The following is a 19655-nucleotide window of genomic DNA, read 5'->3' as shown; positions in this document are numbered from 1 at the left end:
GCGATCGATGGGGTCACAGACGTGGCCGTCGCCGCCGTACCCGGGAGCGCAGGCACAGGAGACGTTCACCCCGACCTGCGTGCACTGCGCGTGCCTGGCGCACCCCCCGTTGTCCTGGCTGCACATGTCCAGCACTGCGGGGTAAAAGCCTTCCGTTAAACACCTTGCTGGATGTCCTGGGGGGGGTGTCTGTCTGTTCTGCCAGCCGTCACATCGATATGGCTAACGGGAGGGGGTCAGCTGTTTCCCTTCTTGTTTTTTTTTTGTCGGCTTTCCCTGTGGCTAACCAGCCCTCCACCGTGGCCCCGCGTGGCTCCTCCCTACCTGAGCACGTTCTCCCATCGCCTTCGTAGTGCAAGTTGCATTCGCAGAGGTTGTTGGCGCGGCAGACGGCCTGGGGGTGGCACGGTGGGGAGCAGGTGGGCGTCATGACTGCAACCAGAACACACGCAGGTCAGAAGGATGCAGGGGCTGTGACAATGGGCATGGCCACCATCACCAACCTCTGCTCCAGGACACCTGCCCCACGATCCCTCCTGCTCCCTCCCCTCCCCCCTCTCTTTTCTGCTTTTCTGCAGAGGACTATTACTCCGTCAGACACACCTCAGACCTTCACCTCACCCCCAAGCTCTTCTTGGAGCACCTTTGAGCTCAAGTTCACAATCAAGTGGAGCTTTCCTCCTCCTCCACACCCCAACCCCTGTGAAATTCACCAGCATGGGCCAGGTCTGAGGATGAGCCCCACAACTGGAAACTCCTTTTTGGTGGTATTTCTGATGCTGCTTGAACAACCCAGCTATGGGGGGAGTGTCCATATGGCACAGGGTCCCAGGGAGTAAGTGGGTTGTGGGGCTTGGCAGCCCCCACCTAGTCTGGTTTCGCAGTGGTCTCCAGTCCAGCCCTCGGCACAGAAGCAGAAGCCGTCCCCGTGCAGTCCTCCGTTGCACACACCGTTCTCGGTACAGTTACACTCTGTGAGGAATGGTAAAAACGCTGTTGGGGCATCTGTCTCAGCAGCACTGAAGGGCCACACTCGGGCCCTGGGACAGCAATGGGGCTTGTGTGGGCCATGCATGAAGGCAGGCATGGTGGCACGTACCCATCCCTTCCTGTCATTGCCACCCCGGACCCGCTCTGCAACACGGACCCTTTATGGGGAGGGGAAGCCTCTCTGCACCCACAAACCCCCATCAAACCTCTCCCCTGGGCATGTCTAGAGATGCGTTTTTTTCACTCTGAGTCCCTGCAAACATACAGCTATCAAAAACATTCCTAGAGACCTCGTAAGGCCAGCTTGGGATGGGAGGATGGGGGCCTCCCTTTGTCTTTGCCTCGCAGGGCACAGGTCCCTCCTGAGCATGTCCCAGGAGATGCTCTTTCTGTACCCGGTTCATTACAACTTAGGGATTTGTCCCCCAGCTGAAAACACATCTTAATACTTTCTGCCAGACTGGGGCTCTCAGCTGTGCTTGAAGAGGTCTTTGTCACAGGGGCCTCGGCACAGAAGTGAGGCCAGCAGCAGCACGACTGCCCTGGCCACAGCTCCGGCTGTGTGCCACCGAGCCTTCTCAAACTCTGCATTGCTGCCCCCTGCCAGCTCCCCCTTTACCTTGGCACTCTGGCCCGTATCTGCCGGGGGCACACAGCTCGCAGCTGGTCCCGATGAAAGCCTGGCTGCACTTGCAGCTCCCCGAACCACCGATTCTGTCATCGCAGGTCCCGCGGTTACCGCACGGTGCCTCCGGCCCTCCTGGGCACGCTGCAAATGGGGCACCTTAGTGAGGCTGTGGTGACAAAGTGACCCTGTGCTGGAGGGGAGCCCCCCACCGCCCCCCAGGCAGAGCCTGCACCCTGGGTGCCACGTGAGCTGCTGCTTATAGGGTGCTCAGACTGCGGAGCCAGGTTGGCGGTCTGGGGAATGAGTGCTGGGGACATCCCATGACAATAAACCTTAGGAACAGGGGCAAAAGGGACAAATTTGGCACAGCTTCTAGCCTGGGAAGCCCCTGTGCTGCCCAACCCCATGCTAATCTGCCAGCAGGCTCATCCAAGGACGTGGAAGCTGCCCATGCACAAAGTGCAGAGAGCAGATGCCAGGGAGAACTTGAGCATTGACAACATCTAGGGGTGAGTGACATGCCTGAGAGCCACCGCCAGCAGCACTGTGCCCAGAGCTTTCCGTGGGGACAAGTGTTTCTCCAAGGAAAGGGAAATCCCTGTTATCATACCATCCATATCAACTCCCAGGGGATCATTCCCTGAACTCTCTACAGCCTGGGAGGGCCCTGCCTGGGGTTTTGCCCTCCCTTCTCCAGGGAAGCACACTGCTGGACACCAGATGTCTGTGCCGAACCAGGAATGACACCTTCCCACAAGAGAAAGGGCTGAGGTGGGAAAGGCTCACGTGGCTCCTTACCCCGACAGTCACGGCCGTAGTGATTTGCACAGCACTGAGGGACCCACTGGTTGGAAACACAGCTCCTCCTGCAGCCTCTTTTCAGAGGCCCCCTGGAAGACAAGTGTCTTCTGAAGGTGTCCCACGGGGAGGGTTGCCGCAACAGGGAGTTCCGGTGAAAGAGAAAAGTGTTTCTGAGCAGCTGGTTTCTGTAATAGTAGCAGCGCTTGGTGTCCCCCTGGGAGGAAACAGGCAAAACATGGAGTTTGCCAAGTTGGCCACTGACATCTGACCTTGGCTTCTCTTGAGCTATTCATTCAGTTTTATGACAAGTAACAGAGGCTTCCTAACATGCAATGGTGCTGGTGACAGAGGGGCCACATCCGTACCTCAGGGACATGCCAGAGGCCTGGCAGAGTGAGACAGCAGGAGATACAGCGTGGAGTACAACCACTGCCCCCACGGCTGCTCACCTTCTGGTCCCTGCTCCATCTCCAGCAGCCAGGCTGAGCTCTTTCACTATGAAGCACCAGAGAAGCCCCCAGTGCTGCTGCAGCCGCTGTCACCCATATGGGGATTGTCCAAGCAAAGCCCATTGGAGCCCTTGACCCCCTGTTCAGCCCAGCTCCTGCTCCTGGGGCAAGGCATGGACCATGTGTCCGAGCTGAGGGACATGCAGGTGTGCCTTCACTTTGCTGCTAGAACATGAGAGGCGTGGGGTGTTGTCATCAGCCCTGAAACAGGCCTCTTGGTGACAAAGCTGAGAGCTTTACCCGTTGAACGGAGCCAGCAGGGCACGGGGGCTCGAAGCCACAGAGTCCGCAGCTCTCTGTAGATCCCTGTGGAGGGGAGAAAGAAACCTCACAGCAACTTACTACGTGCTTTTCCTCTTAGCTGCTTGGAGCCTTGCTGAGGAAAAGTTGCAGCCATCCCGACACCCCTCTTCCCAGGCATGGGCCTCAGCAGGTGGCACAGATCTTCATTGGTCTCATCACAAGTGCTCACCTGCAGCTCAACAAAGGTGAACTCATCACACCGAGATCCCAGGTCCGGCGGCTCCAACAGCCTATCGATGCCATGAGCAATGCCCCCGTTGAATTCCATGTGCCTCTGGATGATGGTGGCATCACCGTTCCCCACCAGAAGCTCTCCCTACCAGATGAAGGAAACAACTTGTGATCCTGGCACATCCTGTGTCTTGGCTGCACCACTCAAAGGTTTTTGGTTTTGACTGTCATGACTGTCACCCCCTGTGCCCCTGACCACCCTTCCTGATTGCCACTTCTCATGGCCATCTTTCCTAAGAAATAGCCTCTGGCCATGAAACACGTGCTCTGTAAAGGTTATGGCACCATGTGGTTGGCTCCTCAACCTGCTCATCATGAAGTGCATGTGCAGGTACCACATGCTCCACGCCTCCCACCTGGCTGGCTGCAGTCTTGAGCCTCTCTACAGGCTCAGCTGTAGCCAGGGGAAAGGGGTGTCTCAGCCTGCAGACACCCCAACCCTGTGTTCACTTCCTGCAAGTGACCAACATGGAGCATCACTTGCCCCGTGGCTATGCCCAGGGACACTTGCTCAGTAAAAAGCCAAGCCCACCGTTGCCATCACTCACCACGTGGGTTTTGCTGCAGCTGAATGAGATGGTGGAGCCATGCATGGTCCGTATGGATTCAACCTGGGGCATGTTTCCAGCAACAATCTAAGAGGATAAAAAGAGAATATGAAGGGAGAGACCGGCAAACCTGGCAGTTCGTCCTTCTGAGGGGATGCTCTCTGGTGAGGACAGGAGTCAGCAGCCACACTAAGAAGGGGGCTGGCAGGGAGTGGTGTGACATGGCAACACGTGAAGCCGGTGTGGGTGGAACAGCGTAACTATGCTGGGTCAGTCCCAGATTCCTGAACAACGAGAGGCCAGTGTGCATAAGCAGACCCTGGTTTTGCTCAGCTGGAATCTTCCCTTCTCCATCACCCCTATAGACAAGAGCCTGTTTGCGAGCCTTGTGTTGCTGCTCTGGGGGTGATGTGGCCTCCCCAAGAAGCTCAGCCATGCTGCACCATGTGATGAAGCAGTGGTTGCCCCAAAAGCTCAAACAGCATTAGGTCTTCTCAAGACTAACTACCTCTGTATTCAGTGCTGGTGAGGCTGCACCTTGAATACTGTGTTCAGTTCTGGGCCCCTTGCTAAAAGAAGGACACTGAGGTGCTGGAGCGTGTCCAGAGAAGGGCAACGAATCTGCAGAAAGGTGTAGAGAACATGTCTTGTGAGGAGCAGCTGAGTGACCTGGGGTTGTTTAGCCTGGAGGCAAGGAGGCCCAGAGGAGACCTTATTGCTCTCTGCAACTGCCTGAAAGGAGGTTGTAGCAAGGTGAGGGTCAGGCTCTTCTCCCATATTCTAATATATTCTAATATGCTGCATGTTCTACAGCAGCAAAATACTGGGAAAGGTTGCTCTGGGGCAACCACAGGCTGGTGGTGGCACTACACGTGGCCTCAGGAGGCAGGAGCCTTTTTGTTGCCACGTTTACCTTGGTGTCCCTGATCATGTGTGCTTTGAGGTAGGAGGCCAGCACATCCCGATGCTCTCTGCGGTAAAGCCACTTCTGCCTTTTCTCGGAGAGGCCACTGAATGCAGCATCTGTGGGCCACAGCATGGTGAAGGGTCTGTGCAGGGGGTCACTAACCAGTGGCAGCAGCTCTGCGTCCTGAATGAGAGAAGAGGGGGTGCAAAGGAGAAGCCAGAAGCCCCAGCTGAGCATGCCCATGGTACAGCCCACCTCCCCACAGGGTGGCAGGGCTCTGGAGGCTCACCTGCAGCAGCTGGCTATAAATGGTGTACCCAAAGGCCTCTGCCACTTCCGTGATGTTTCGCTGCAGAAGGAAGAAAGCAAACCACCGTGGCTAAGAGGTCCTCCTCCGGGACCTGGAGCAGCAATGCAGAGGAGAAACCAGGCAGTTTAACAACTGCAGCAGCCTGGCAAGCGCCAGCATTCAGCAGCCACCGCTTTGCTGATCCACGCTGGGTAGGTGCTGCTGTGGCAGGAGCTGGGATGAACTTCAGCACTTTGTTGTGCTGTACAGAAGACATATTATTTACTGTAAAACAGAGGAGCTATGAGCTCCTAGTGCACTCTTCAAGGGTACCAGAGAGACACTGGCAATCTCCCGTTGCAGTCTGCTCTGGGCTGGAAAAGACATGTGATGGTTGGCAGCTGCTGCAAAAAAGATCCCAGTCCTGTCTCCACCAGGGCACAGCCACTGCTCCAGCCTCACCTGTGAGCTCTTTGAAGAGATGTTGCGGTCCACCAGGTCACTTGGAATGAGGAGCTTGTCGATGAAATGAATGACCCCGTTCATGCCAACAACGTCACTCACAACCACTTTGGCTTCCTCATTGAGATAGATGCTGTTCTGAGAGAGAAGGGATGTGATGAGGAGGTCACACCCAGGGCACTGCCCTGTGGGCCCTAGGCAAGTCAATTGCCACAACCACGGTGGCCTTCAAACGATGGCAAAAGTGACATCCTGACAAGTGGGATGGGGAAGGGAATTGTGGCAGAGAAGTACCTCTTTCACTGTGATCTTTATTTTGTGGCCAGATAAAGACGTAAGGGTCTCCTGGGCTTCCAGGTCACTGGACAGCAACTTCCGGCAACCCACCATGTGGTAGCGAAGCAGGTCCTGGAGGAGACCTCTGCTCCTCCACTCCTCAAACTACAGACAGAAAACAAGAATGAGGCCACACTGGGGACACTGTGTCTTGCAGGGGGTCCTCAGACCCCGTGGGGGAGACCTGGGTTTCCCACATCCCCCCCTGCTACGTCCCTGCAGGAAAGCGAGTCCCCCCCAAACACAGTGAATGCAGAAAACCATTTGAGAGCTCTGGGAAAGTTGAACCAGCTTTACAAAACCAGCATTCAGGTCCCTTGACGGAGGGCAAATGACCATATTGGCCTTGAGGAAGTGACACTTGGAAGACGTGGTCACTGGGAATTGTTCCTGTATTGGGTGTACAGGGGACCCATGTGAAAAAGGTTGGACTAGCAAGGTGAAGCTGCACAACAGGACTTGTCAGTGGTGGCATCAAGGTATTCCATTACACCAACATCAAAAAGCTGTTAGTTAAGGACTTGGTTCACAGAGTCATGAAAAGGATCTCTCTCTCAGGTCTCCACTTGCCCCAAACATCACACTTGTTGGGACTAGAAGGAAGAGACAAGTGAAAGTGGAATGGCAGGGCCTGGGGCACAGAGAAGGAATAAGAGGTCGTTGTCATAGATGCCTTGAAGCCTGGCTGTTACCAGCCCCTGATAGCCATGGGCAACAAAAGTCACCATGCATCACTGGGTGGCTCTGAGGACCATGAGACAGGGTTTCCAATAAGGGTCTCCTTACAACAGGAGCCATGTTCATCCCTCTGCAGTGAGCTGGCCTCCAAACCCCTGCTCTTACCCTGATGGAGAATGGGGAATACCTTTAAACCTCTGCAGTACAGCTCCTTTGCTTCCATTCACTGGGCAGCACAGCTCCAGAGGGGATGTTGCCACAACTGGAGCTTGCCAAGCACCTGCCAGCATGTGGAATGGGAGGACACTTACCGTTGTGGTGTTCCCTATGAAATCTGTCCGGGGCACAAAGACAGTGAAAGGCCCTGTCCCACTGAGCTCCTTGATACTTTCTGCCTGTGGTAGGAGAGCGTTTGTGGGAAGGAAAACAGGAAACACAGTTCCAGTTAGCAAGATCCTTTGCAGAAGAAGTAGGATTTACTCCACAGAGACAGCAGCAAAGCTGTTTGTCACTAACCAGTATCATCTTAAAGAACACGGATGCGTCTTCAGTCCTTCCAAGTTCCTTAAACAAAGAGAAACAGCTCTTGTTAGCAGTCTTTTCTACTTGCTTCTTGCCAGCCAGCATGGTGACCTGCTCCTTCCACTCCAGGTCACTGACCCACCCCAGTTCTGACACACCATGGTGACCTTTCCCTCCTTCCCTTGCCAGTACTGTGGGCATGGATGATGTGGAGGTTCCAAAGCGGGCAGTTACCTCTGTTTGGACCATTCACATCCAGACGTGCTGCAGGATGGAGCAGACAGAGATGAAAGCTGCCTGTTTCTGCAGCAGCTGTCTCCTAGGTTTAACTGCCCCTGTGCTCATGGGGCACCTCGAGTGCTTCACAAAACTTCTGCTTTAACCTCACTGTGCTGCCACTACCAGCTGTGGGACACTGTCCAGTGGCAGGCACAGGCTTGGCAGGGCAAACTCCCTCTCCTTACCACATTAGCTTTCAGTAAGAGCAGAAGCACAGAACTGAGTCCATCTCATTTCTCCCAGCTCTGCTGTGGGGATGACAATTTTATTTGCCACTACCAGAGAAGTTCACCAGTTTGCCCAAGAACAGCTGCTGTATTGGCAACAGAGCTGGAGACACACTGCTGCCCTCCAAAGTGGATCCTGAGCCCTGGCATGGCCACAGGAGATACCTACCTGCCCTGATCCCACAGAATGAGAGAAGTGGGTTCCCTTGGGAAAAAATTACTCCCATTTGCTCATAGCATTAAAAAAACAGCACCCTGGAGCTATGGCCCATGCTGCACATAGAGCAGCAGAGTGTTCACATTGTGAACCCTTTTGGCTTTGCTGTGATCCTCTCCCACAGCTGGCACACCACATACACCCACGATTTATGCCTAGTTTGCCTCAAAGCACCTGCCCCTGCTCCTGCACCACACACATGCCAATAGGACACTACAGATCTGCTCACCTGCAGCTCACATGTGAGAGGGAGTTTGCTGCAGGGGAAGGGGATGGAACACGAAAGATGCTGTGCATGCTTCTCACCAGATACACTTTGCCACGGCAGGTGAAGCCATCTCCAACACTGTGCCAGGAGCAGGAGCAGTTTCGGGTGCCAGGCCCTGTGTACTTGCAGAGCCCAAACGGGCTACAGCCTCCATTGTTCTGGGAAGAAAAGGAAAAGGCTCACAGGGAGGGGCACTACCAACAGTTTGGATGGCCACTTGCATGTGAGAGCTCCTAACTGCACCCAGCCCAGAGGAAAGAAAAACATTCCTCTCAGCTGTCTAGTGGCTTAGAATAAACCTCCCCGAAACCCTCAAGGGCTTTTCAGCAACAAATCCTCCCATGAAACAAGACTTTCACACCTTATTTTGGAACCCATAGCCCTAGCAAAGCCCATGATTCAGAGAGACATTTTGACATGGCAGCAATGCAGGGAGCACAGATGGCTCTTAAGCTTTCGAGCATGTCCCACACAAAATGGATGCAGAGAAACAAGCCCACGTGTCCAACTCCATGCCACTGTTTCCACACTGCTCTTCCCACAGGACGGAGTGCCAGGTGACCAACATACTTGCAGGTCATTGGGAGAGGTGCGAGAGGCAATGGAACCAAACACGCAAATCCCTTTGGTATGTGAAAAGGTAAAGCAGCCATCTCTAAACCAGCAGGGTAACCCTGCTCTTGCTCTTAACTGCTGTGAGAAATAAATGCTTCAGGGCTGTGGCCTTCACCTCTGGTAACAGCAAAAGGCCGACGTACCTGTTCACACAAGTTGATGGGGTTACACTGGCTCACGCCATCGCCACTGTAACCAGGAAGACAGTTGCAGGCAACCTGGAGGGAGAGCAGATGCTCAGTCTGAAGCTTGGACCCAAGAAAGAAAACATCCAATAGCTGAGCTGGATGGAACAATACCCATTGCTGCATCCATGAATAACTATGCTTGCTTTAACAACAAATATAACCTGAGACTGCCTCCAGCCTCTGGCCAACAGAAGGCATCTGATTTCAAGGAAACAGCAATTTTTTCATGCCCTTCCCAGGCCACTTTTCTACATGGAATGTGATAAGCACAAGGCAGCACACTGCAATGGAGAGGACTGTCTCTAAGAGAATTATGCTTCTCTTAGAGAAGAGGAGAGCTCTAAGAGAAGAACTGTGACCACCTCCAGAATAACATTGCCCTGACACCCAACTTGCATACTCACCTTCCGTGGACCTGTTTTAATGCACTCTGCGTGGGTGTGGCAGCCCCCATTGCTTTCGAGACAGAGATCGATTTCTGCAGCAAAACAGTAAGGCCACATTATTTCTGAGGGCTGCTCAAGGCAGCCGGGAATTGGTGACCCAAAGAGGTATTAGGAAAGCAACAGAGAGGACCTTCCCAGCTTGGGAAACATTCTGGTGGAAAAATGACTTGTGATAGCAAAGGAATAGGGTACAACTGCAAGTTCTACTCCTGCCACGTGCAGGTCTCCGAGTTGTGGTACATCTGCCCACAGAAAATCCCCCACCTGCCTGGGTGTGCTTTAAAGGCTACGAGAGCAGTGGGCCCTCCCACAGATCCATCTCCATCTCAAGACCACTGTGGGAGACTGCCCTCACCCTCTGTCTCTATCCCTCTCCACAGTGTGCACCATGGCAGGAAACCTCTCAGGGCTCTTTTGGTGTGAGACTAAAACACTGGTCTCAGGCCATCCAGCAAGACAGGTGCCAAGGGCAGCGTGAGCTCTCTGCCCAGTTTTGGGTGGCACTGTGCTGGGACAGCGATGACCACTTCACCAGTCATAACTTGGGAGAGCATTGAGCACGTATCTACAGGTATGTATGTACACACATACACGTGTTTATACATGTGCCTCAACAGAACCCAGAAATACAGTTGAAACAAGATTAGCCAGCAGTTTCTTGCTTTGAAGTAATCACTGCATGGACAAAGTGAAAGAAGAATTGAGTTAGTCAACACTTTAACCTGAAATTTTAAGGCTTTTAGTCTGAAATTCCCTTTGCATGGATGACGCCTCACCACTGTCGTCAAAACATGCCCTGAGCACTCACCCATGCAGAGCATCCCATCTCCAGCGTAGCCTTCCTTACAAACACAGGTTCTCTCTCCTGGGGACACTTTAGTACACACGGCATGGATGGAGCAGCCACCATGATCCATAGTGCATGGATCTATTTCTGTGACCACGGACAAGAGAAGCAGAATCAGCTCAGAGCATCTAGGAAAGATGAACTGTGCCAGAATCATCCTCCATCTTCACAAAAATCACATCATCTTATTAAAATCCCTTTGTTTCTCCATGAGACTGTAGGTCTTTTAAAGGCATGGGGACTCATCTGGAGCTGAAAGAGGCCAGACCAAAGTCATGCAGAGCTTAAGTAACCCTCAAACTGGACTAGCAAGTCTCTCTGTCACAGTATTTTCTCACTGAGGAATAATGGTTAGAGGAGAAAGAAAATATTTGCTTGCACAGTGTAAATGTTGGGGGTTTTCAGTTTTTTTCCCCCTTCATTTTCAAACAAGGATAATACTGAGAAGAAGCTGTTGATGTCTACCAGTGTTTTGACTGCTAGAATTTAATCACTCTGGGTGGTTTTTTTCTTGTCTGTCTGGTTTTGAGGTAGACCAGGTTTGTATGCAGCTCTTGAGCAGTATCCCGAAATCCTACCTCATTTTGGCACAACTGCTGCACTGCTTCTACTTGATTTTGGCATGGCCAGCAAATAGGAAGGGCACAAAATTCTAGGGGAGACTCATGACCAAAACTGTTATATTTTTGCCACCATTGCTGTGACATCAGAACTAATGCAACCCATTCATGTGCATCTCTCCCCACAAGCAGTAGGAACTGCCCTGCTACACTTGCCTGCCTTTTTACCCCTCTCTCACAGGCTCTAGCAACTTCAGAGTATCCTGGGTGAAGCTCTGGACTGGAAAGCTTCTCTACCAAAGCATGGTAGAGATTATGGTGGATAGCTGAGAGGAAAAGCATTTGAATGATCCCACAGACCAACCCCTCGTCTTTGCATAGCTTCAACAAATGTTTGCAAACCTTGAATTTTGCCCACACTTGCTGGACATACCCGTGCAATGGGTCCCATTCCCTGTGTATCCAGCAGAGCAGAAGCACATAGGTGAGGAATCTGTGGAACTGTTGAGGCAGCTGAAACAAGAGAGGGATAAACAATCATTGATGACACCTCCTGATTTGCCTGACCAGTAGGAAACACTATACAAGTCTGGCACACGAAAGTTAGAGACCACAGTGACCACAGGAGAACACGCCTGAGGTTGCTCTGTATTTCTTTACAGCATCAAATACTCAAGTCATGCTGGCCAGGGAGCTGGCATCTGGGCACAGGCTTCCCACCTCACACAGTGCACCTTCACCATGCCCATCTGCTCCTGCACAGTACAATGGAGATGGCTGGGTCCTGGTACCAGGAAACAGGAGACCAGAAAATGCATGGAGAATGTAGCAAGTGGGAGTAATCACAGTCCATCATCTTATTTAATTGTTTGGAGGGGCAGGCAAGGCAGAAGGGGCTTTTGGATGGCTGGTTGATTTGCTCCATGAGTAAGGCCAGACTTGGAGTAGTCTGGGGTCTCTGCTTTCTCCCATCCACACGTGCAGAAGGAATTTGGAAAGAATTTATGCTCAGACAGACAAAATTCTTGGGGAAACTGGATGCAGCTTGGCACCACAGAGTTCCCAGAATGGAAATGACATTTATGCATGTTGAATGAGCAGGCACCTTCTCCCAGCCCTCTGCAAAGCCCTAAACACAGAACTACCTCTGTGTAAAACACATATGAACACACGTGGCTTCCTCAGAATCACCCAGCTCCTTGTCTGTACTTACTTGGCCATTTGATGGCAAGTGTTATTGCACAAGTCAATCTTGATTCCTGCAAGAGAAAACACAAACATGAGCTGGCACTTTCAATTTAGCACTTGCTGGGGCCATTTTTGCCATCTAGAGTAAAGGACCCTGCCAACAGCCTCACTGCCACACTTGGGGTGCCCTGACTGAAGATGGGACACCCCAGAAGTTATGGTAGCTCCCCTGTCCTACGTGGCAGCAGGAAAACCTCACAGGATTTATGTTTTGGCACTTTGCAATAGAGTAAATTTGATGTTCTCTATATGAGGTCATGGTTCAATTTGAGCCTACCTGCATGGCCTCCACACTGCTGGGGATGGAACCTCATTAGCCCTGACACACAGGGCCATCTGGCTTTGCCCCCTTCAAAGCAAAAAGCTGAACTTGTTTCACGCTTTACGTTTACACTAGATAGGACAGCTCCACCCAGTTGCCCTTTCTAAATGTCCCCAAAGCATTTGACTTCGCTACAAAAATCAATCTTTGTGTGCAAACCTTTAAAATCCTGAAGTATTTAGGAGGTCAGATTCTTCTCCACCCCAGTTGTAATCATAATCCCAGATCCCAGGAGCAACCATCTTCCACGTACTACTTTGACATACAGTGACAGATTTATTGAGAACTGCAGACCGTGGCCTGAGCTCACCTAAATCAACATCTGTGTGAGCAGTAAAATAACTCAGAAGACAGATTGGGGCCCTTTAACCATTCCGTCACCTTCTTAGACAAGTAACAGGAGTCATGATCAACCCAATTTGGCTGGGAGCTTCCATCTCTCTCTTTCCCAGGGCAAGGGGTTTTCTTGAGGTGCCTCAAATCTCAGTGGAGACGGAAGCAGGTGATGTGCTTTTCTCTAGATTAATTTCACCCAAATAACTCAAGGGCTCATGTGCTGTTGAGGAAGTCACACCACAATGCAGCTTGTGTGCAGGAATGAGCTAGCACAAGCTGGTAAGCCTTTGGGGAGATGCAAAGTACACGTGACCGTGATCACCTTGCTCAGTTAATGCAGAATTGCTCTGGCAACTAAAGAGTATCATGGAGATTTCTCTGCCAAGAAGTCCACATTGCACCATAAGCCCCTTCACACTCACGTACTTTCTTGGCATGTAGGGCCCGTCCAGCCTGGGAAGCACTCGCAGCTCCCGTCCCCTTGCAGCCCGTCGTTACATATGCCATTGTCACAGGCACATTCTGCAGGGAAAACACACACACTCGTCCCTGGCAAAGCAATCACGTCTCACAAGCAGAGTCTTGCTGCCATTTCACTGCCTGCTCTGTTCCTAATCCAATGCATCGAACTGCCGTAGGGAAAACATCACAGGAGTATCATCTCTTGTTCCTTTGCTACCGGGCCAAAAAGCCCAGGAGCAGTCCACCTGCCTCTGCTTTCTGCAGTTAGGGTGGCAGCGGGATGGGTGGCACAGCACAGTCGTGCCTTATTTTGAGGGTGAAAAATGGGGCCACTCCTCTGGCTGACCTCAGGCGCTCGCTCCCACCATCCCTCTCTCAGTGGCCTGGCAGCTGTTCGTCCATCTTGGAGGTCCTGGGACGTTTCTTTCCTCACACCACCCTTCTCAAGAGCTGCGACATGACCACATTCCTCCCCTCGCAAGCGGGACAGTAGAGACAAGCCACAGTAGCCACCAGATCACCTGATTTGCAGTCAGCTCCGTATCGGCCCACCTCACACATCTCACAGGCAGTGCCGTGGAAGCCCTCCAGGCACTGGCACTCCCCGCTGCCCTCCATGCCGTCCTGGCATTCCCCGTTCCCGGAGCACCACTGGCCTGGCTTCCCTGGGCACATCTCACACATGTGTCCATAGTAGCCGGGGCAGCAGACGGACCTCTGGAGAACCAACAAGAACAATTTTGGGTGAGCTGCCTTGTGCAGCACAGCCAAGGTACGGCTGTATGGCAGAAGTGACTATGTTCCTTTACCTATGTGACAGCCATAATTTCTGACAATGCATGCAAGGGCCAGGTGTGTGCAGATCGGGTGGAGTGGACACAATAAAATGGTGTGCTCTGTTGCCCAGAGCTCCATGTAAAGGTCTGAACTACCCTGGAGCAACGATGGCCGTTTGGTGAGTAACACAAATGTTAGCTCCAGCCTAGATTCTGCCTGTGTCCCTAGTGTGTCCCACCAGTAAGATACTTCGGTGGGCAGAGGGAGGGTCTGCCAGAAGGTGATTTGGTTCAGAGGCCTGATTTAACTGCTCTCATTTCTTTCTGCATCCACCCATGGAGGGAGGAAACCACGATGAGACCAAATTCGAAAGTACAGACTAAGAGAAATATCATCTAACAAAGGGCGGCAGAAGTGCCCCGTGAGGTACAAGTGCTGACTGAAGCTCTGCATGTGAGCAGTGTATGTCCAGCTCCCTCTCTCCCTTCTCCTCAATCTCCCAATCCAGGGAGATGCTTCAATACCTGTAAGAGCTCAAACTCACACAAGTCTTTCTTTTACCATTTCCTCTTCAAGTGTTTTCTCCCAGCCACTCATTTTTCACACAAGTGTTAGGGGCCATAATAGTGTGAGACCTTCTGCTCCTCCCTTTGGTTGGGCTCCAGTTAGTTATTCAGGAAGGCACATGCACAAGCAAAATACCATCACTCATGTCTCATTTCCTTAGGAAACCAGACTGCAAACATTCAACTCCTTCTCATCCTCTGCAGGACAAAATACTAAGCAACAGTACCAGAGTGGCAGACCGCAATCCATAACTGTGAAGACATTTCCACAGGGCTGGTTTTGCTCCTGTGCCCTCTGTCTCCAGGATGGAGAGCGATGAGCCCAGGCAATGACACAAATACAGCCAGGACTTCAGCCCAGGCTGTATTTCCATGGCTGTATTTCTAATACTCATCTTGCTTTTGTCAAAATGAATCTGAGGCAAATGTTTTTCTTACCAGAGAAACTTTAGCACAGGTGAAGTGGCAGCCAAGTACTCCTGAATCCCCAGAGCGTAATTCACAGCGAGCGAGATTCTTGCTTCCTGGCAATTCCTGCAGATATAATTAACATAGGTACAAGTAGAAGAGATCACAATATTTACACAAACATTGTACATTTTGGGACATATGGCAGTGTTCTCCCCTAACAGAGGAACAAGGCTTTTTATCCTATGGGAACAGCCCTAAAAATTTGGACTGTCCAGAGCTGAGACCAATGAGATGTCTCTGCACGTGTTATCACCACACAGAGTCTGATTTGTCACCTGCCGAATCCATCATACACATGTCAGTATGAATACTGAGAAAAATTAATGGGAAACTTTTGGGCATAGACTAAAGTAATAAAGCCTAAGAAGCCAGATCTGACTGGTAGGTAGTCCATAGCCAGCATGGAGTTGCCATGTTTAGTAGTTTTCCTCTCTGGAAATGTTTGTTACTTGCTCACAAACAAGCTGCAGACACAACCAACCCATCTGGGTAAATAAGTCAGTGGTCCAGGCTGGGACATTGCTATTGACAGCCCTAAACTGGTTTTCTTTGATCATAACATCAAAAGAGTAAAAGATGAAAAAAAGCCATCTCTTCTCCCCTGCTAAGGGGGGAAACTCCCCACGCTGCATGCTCTGAAGGGCTCCTGAAATTCAGGCAAAGCCTGGTGCCAGCTCTGTAAGGAGCCTCATGTTTCATATTTGTGTTTTTCTTGCCTGTGCCTCCCTTGTTTTCTGCCTTCTCTTGGTTTCTGCTTTCTCTTACCAGCCTCGCTCATGAATGAGCCACAGAAGGACTCAAGCACACATTTTTTCAGGTATTGAGATAACATCTATAGAGCAGTAAAAGAGCATCAAAGCACTGTCTGCAAACACTCTGTGAGATGTCACATTAATCAAGGACTCACCACAAGAACTGACCCAGGAGGACACTTGATCCCCTTCTCACACTTGCCGCATCTTGACTAGGGCACAGAGAACAGGACAAGTCACATGTGTGCCCTCTACCCATGCCACACCAAGACACTAATCTTGAATTAACAAACGGTGCTGTACAGGCTGCTGGCTAGGGCAAAGACAAAGATGTATTTGTCTCCATGGCTCAAAACACCGAAGGAAGAAAAATCATGATGCATGACCCTCAGGACCTGGCTGCTATCAAAGGCTTCACATAGGTTCTTGTTCCTGCACTCCAGTGGTGTACACAGGGTCTTATTTCTGCACTCCAGAGACTCTACCACAAAACAAACCACAAGAGATCACATGCTACACCACCCCTGAGCCTCTGAGCTGGGGTAAAGCTTTCTGTAGACCTGGAGTTCCTTTATGCAAGGCTGCAGATACTTTTTTTCTGATCTGTAACAAGGCAGGCACATCTTTGTCTGACCCTGCAATCTTCAGATGGCCAAGAGCCACAAGATACCCGTGGGCTGGACTTTGGCCATGACTCCCAGGCAGACCACAGCAATGGCTATGTTGTCTGCTATTTATCAGTTTGGTTCAGTAGGTGGAGAAATGGTGGTGAGCTCCTTGGTAACAATCAGTACCTTTTGTATGGTGGTGGTATTGGCAGTGCAACGATTCTTCTGTATCTGGAGGACCTGTGAAACTCCAATCAGCATGCCATTCTTCGTCTCATGAAATTTTCCATCCAAAGGAATATTGTTGACGAACTTCTGCAAAGGAGAAGAAAACGGCTGAGATGATAACCTTCAACAATCATTTGCATGGATTGCTTAGCAGGCACTCACAGTAGGTAAATTTGTAAGGGAGTGCAAAACAGAAATGGGTGTATCCAGTCACCAGCCACAGAAAGTGACAGGTCAAGCCAGCTCCTCAAATGTCAGAAGAGACGTCCTTACCTGGGTGCTGTTTTGGTAAAACATTAGCCAGTAGGAGAGCCCTAACATGCTGTTCTTATGAATTCCACTTCTCAAGTCCGTGGGCAAGAGCTTTTCTCCCAGTATGACATGGTACTGCACTGTCTTGTTGTCCTATATCCACAAAAACCCACGTTAGAACTCTTTTGACTTCCTAGACTACAATTCAGTTACAAGTATGGCATAAGAAGAGTTCCTAAGCATCTGTATTGGCTATTTAAGCCCACAGAGCCTAGTAAGTCCCTGTCACTGGTGACTAAGCACACCCGACTTCTCTGTTACTGGATGAAGCCATAAATGGTTTTTGGAACCTTTGAAAAGGTTGAAAATTGCCAAAGATATGTCACAGCCAGTCAGGAAGGGGAACATATTGTGCTATCTATCCACAGACAAATCTACTGAGGAACTTGCCTTTGGAGTATAAATATTCTTTTCATATCTCACTGCAACACCCCGGAAACCCTCTCCTTTCTCTCTGCCCCATTTGTCCCAGCTTTTAGCATCAGATATGCTTCTCCTCTCCATGCTCAAAGCCACTGAACTCAGGTTTATGATCTGACAGTGGATGTGTCCCTTACCACAATACACATTCAAACTGTAAGCAGGCGGTGACCTTACCAGCTGGGTCACATTGGCAGTTTGGCAGTACTCCTCAATGGAACTATTTCCAGGAACAAAAACAGTATATTTTTCAGAGGACTCAATTTTTCCAATGAGCTGGTATTTCTAAAAAAGTCCAAACAGTAATATTAGCAATTCCACTCACTTAAAGTGAAACCACACATGAAATCAATTACACAGGCAAGAGCACTAGAGGAAATGCTCAAAACCAGGATATGCAACTTCTCCTCAGTCACACACATCTGGTTGCTTGCTCCACCTCCTGGGCTGACATAAGTGCAGCTTCTTGATTCTGAACAAGCTTTCCTCTTCCTCTAAGTTTCTCTGCCCTGCACAAGCATGTGAGTGCCTGTGGTAGACAGGTCGTCACCCACTGTAATAACATGTCCATGATAGAGCCATCTAATGGTATGCATATAACTCTTTGGCTGCTCAAAAGAGCTTTCCTAGAAGATCTGTCATGAATGGTAGCAGGCAGGTGGTCCCCCTTTTCTCACCAGGCAGGACAGCTTTTGCTCCACCAGTACAAGGTAAGGTGGGCATTTGCTCAAAAGACAGTTCTGATAACCACAGCAAGTGCTCAACTCAACCACTTACCTGTAGCAATTCCTTGAATGTGCTGAATGAGGCAACTGTCTCAAGCTGTTTCTGCAGACCTGGAGGACTCGGTGGAATATCTCCTGGAGGTGGCAACAAAACCTGTGGAAAAGCAAGTTTATAAGCAAGGTTGGGTAAGGAGCCTTGGGGAAAAATTATACTAGACTCCTGCCCTGCTTGCAAGAAGGGCAGTTAGAAAAGGTCTCATTTTACAGAACTCTGCAATAGCCTTAGCTCTTCTTCTGTCAGTCAAGAGAAGAGGAATTCCCCTCCCATGTGGCCTGGAGACAAATATTTTAAACATTAAACCGCTGCACAGGAAACATCTGTCAGGACCTTGTGATAAGCAAGTATACAGTTTTGCCATTATATCCCTTCCTATCCGTCCACACTTGTATTCCTTCTTGGCCCCATCACAGCTGCTACAACACAGCATCTCCCAGTAGCACACGTCTCTCCGTACCTTACTGAGGACATGAATGATGCCATTGCTGGCAGGGATGTCACTGACAACTACAGTTGCGTTCTGGATGGTTAATACCTGCAAAAGCATCAGAGGGAGAAGCAAAAGGATGAGAAATTGCTTAGCAAGTTCAAAACAAATATACTGTTCGTTCAAGGTTGCACGTGATTGATCTGGGTACAATTTTGGAAAGATGTCTAAGTTTGAAGGCATCAGTGTCCCAGCCAGGCTCCCCACTGGGTACAGCAACTCCTGAGCAGTTTGATACTGGTAAATATGTGTTACGTGAGGAACCCTTACGCCGGTGCTGGTGTTTATCTGCCATCTGGTCTGTGGGTTGAGGGTGGGTAACTCTGGCCTGTTGTACTTTTTGAGCTTTTCAGCAGTGAAGACACCTTCAAGAAAGTGGGCCCTGAATGGAACAAAGGCAGGTAAAGAAGATATTAGGACACCGTTTGTAATAACAGGGAGGTAAGACTGGACTACCCAACAGTTATGTTTTCTACATGAAGTAGATAATCACGTGGAAGGAACGATGGAGAGGATTACTTGCCCTGATGCCACCTGCATCTGTGTGACAGGGGAAATCTCTCTCAGCAAATATGTAAAAAACAAAACCACTTGCCATTGGCTGTGGTGTTACATTTTAAATGCTTACTAAATTCTTTGCCTGCCAGATGCTTAATCTGGCTTCTGTATTTATCTCAAGATAACTCTTTATTAGTCTTGTACAAGCAGAAATTCAGTTCCTGGCTTTGTTGTTTGGTGTAGGAAAGCAAAGACAAGAGTCTTCTCGCACCTCACTAAAAATGGCAGCATGGAGGGAGTCAACCAGAAATCTTTCTCAGTCTTGTTCAAGTTTTTGATAGCTGCCTCCGATGGCACCAGGACAGTGACATTGGCTCCTGCTGGGATGCTGAAGAGAGATTTCTGTTGTCCAAAGCACAAAAACGAACAAATAAGACATTCCACTGCTGCATCTGTACCACAGAACATATCCAACAGCCATCTCACCCTTGCAGTTGCGTGAAGGGGACATGTAGAAAGACAGCACAAGCTCAG

At 50.4% G+C, this 19655-nt stretch overlaps 1 protein-coding gene across 1 annotated transcript in view; it reads right to left on the bottom strand.

Moving 5' to 3' along the window:
• Positions 1-21: 21 nt before the first annotated feature.
• The window catches only part of STAB1 (stabilin 1), a gene marked incomplete at its 3' end in the record, with an annotated part of 47118 nt that continues 27484 nt past the window's right edge, over positions 22-19655 (bottom strand). Inside the window, exons 29-58 of the mRNA XM_008940609.1 lie at positions 19393-19523; positions 18894-19005; positions 18594-18671; positions 18131-18232; positions 17531-17638; positions 16895-17026; positions 16580-16708; positions 15941-15997; positions 15001-15096; positions 13741-13936; positions 13184-13279; positions 12065-12110; positions 11285-11364; positions 10253-10378; positions 9403-9476; positions 8954-9028; positions 8234-8353; positions 6994-7077; positions 5963-6109; positions 5669-5806; positions 5207-5266; positions 4924-5100; positions 4011-4097; positions 3401-3547; positions 3169-3234; positions 2417-2633; positions 1610-1759; positions 868-972; positions 325-432; positions 22-134 (exon numbers count right to left, since the gene is read on the bottom strand). Coding sequence (XP_008938857.1) covers positions 22-134; positions 325-432; positions 868-972; positions 1610-1759; positions 2417-2633; positions 3169-3234; positions 3401-3547; positions 4011-4097; positions 4924-5100; positions 5207-5266; positions 5669-5806; positions 5963-6109; positions 6994-7077; positions 8234-8353; positions 8954-9028; positions 9403-9476; positions 10253-10378; positions 11285-11364; positions 12065-12110; positions 13184-13279; positions 13741-13936; positions 15001-15096; positions 15941-15997; positions 16580-16708; positions 16895-17026; positions 17531-17638; positions 18131-18232; positions 18594-18671; positions 18894-19005; positions 19393-19523 — 3357 coding nt within the window. The remainder of the gene's footprint in view (positions 135-324; positions 433-867; positions 973-1609; positions 1760-2416; positions 2634-3168; positions 3235-3400; positions 3548-4010; positions 4098-4923; positions 5101-5206; positions 5267-5668; positions 5807-5962; positions 6110-6993; positions 7078-8233; positions 8354-8953; positions 9029-9402; positions 9477-10252; positions 10379-11284; positions 11365-12064; positions 12111-13183; positions 13280-13740; positions 13937-15000; positions 15097-15940; positions 15998-16579; positions 16709-16894; positions 17027-17530; positions 17639-18130; positions 18233-18593; positions 18672-18893; positions 19006-19392; positions 19524-19655) is intronic.

This window comes from Merops nubicus, unplaced genomic scaffold (genome assembly GCF_000691845.1).
Source record: "Merops nubicus isolate BGI_N331 unplaced genomic scaffold, ASM69184v1 scaffold34095, whole genome shotgun sequence".
NCBI classification, from domain to species: domain Eukaryota; kingdom Metazoa; phylum Chordata; class Aves; order Coraciiformes; family Meropidae; genus Merops; species Merops nubicus.
This window is presented reverse-complemented; position numbering and strand designations above follow the sequence as displayed.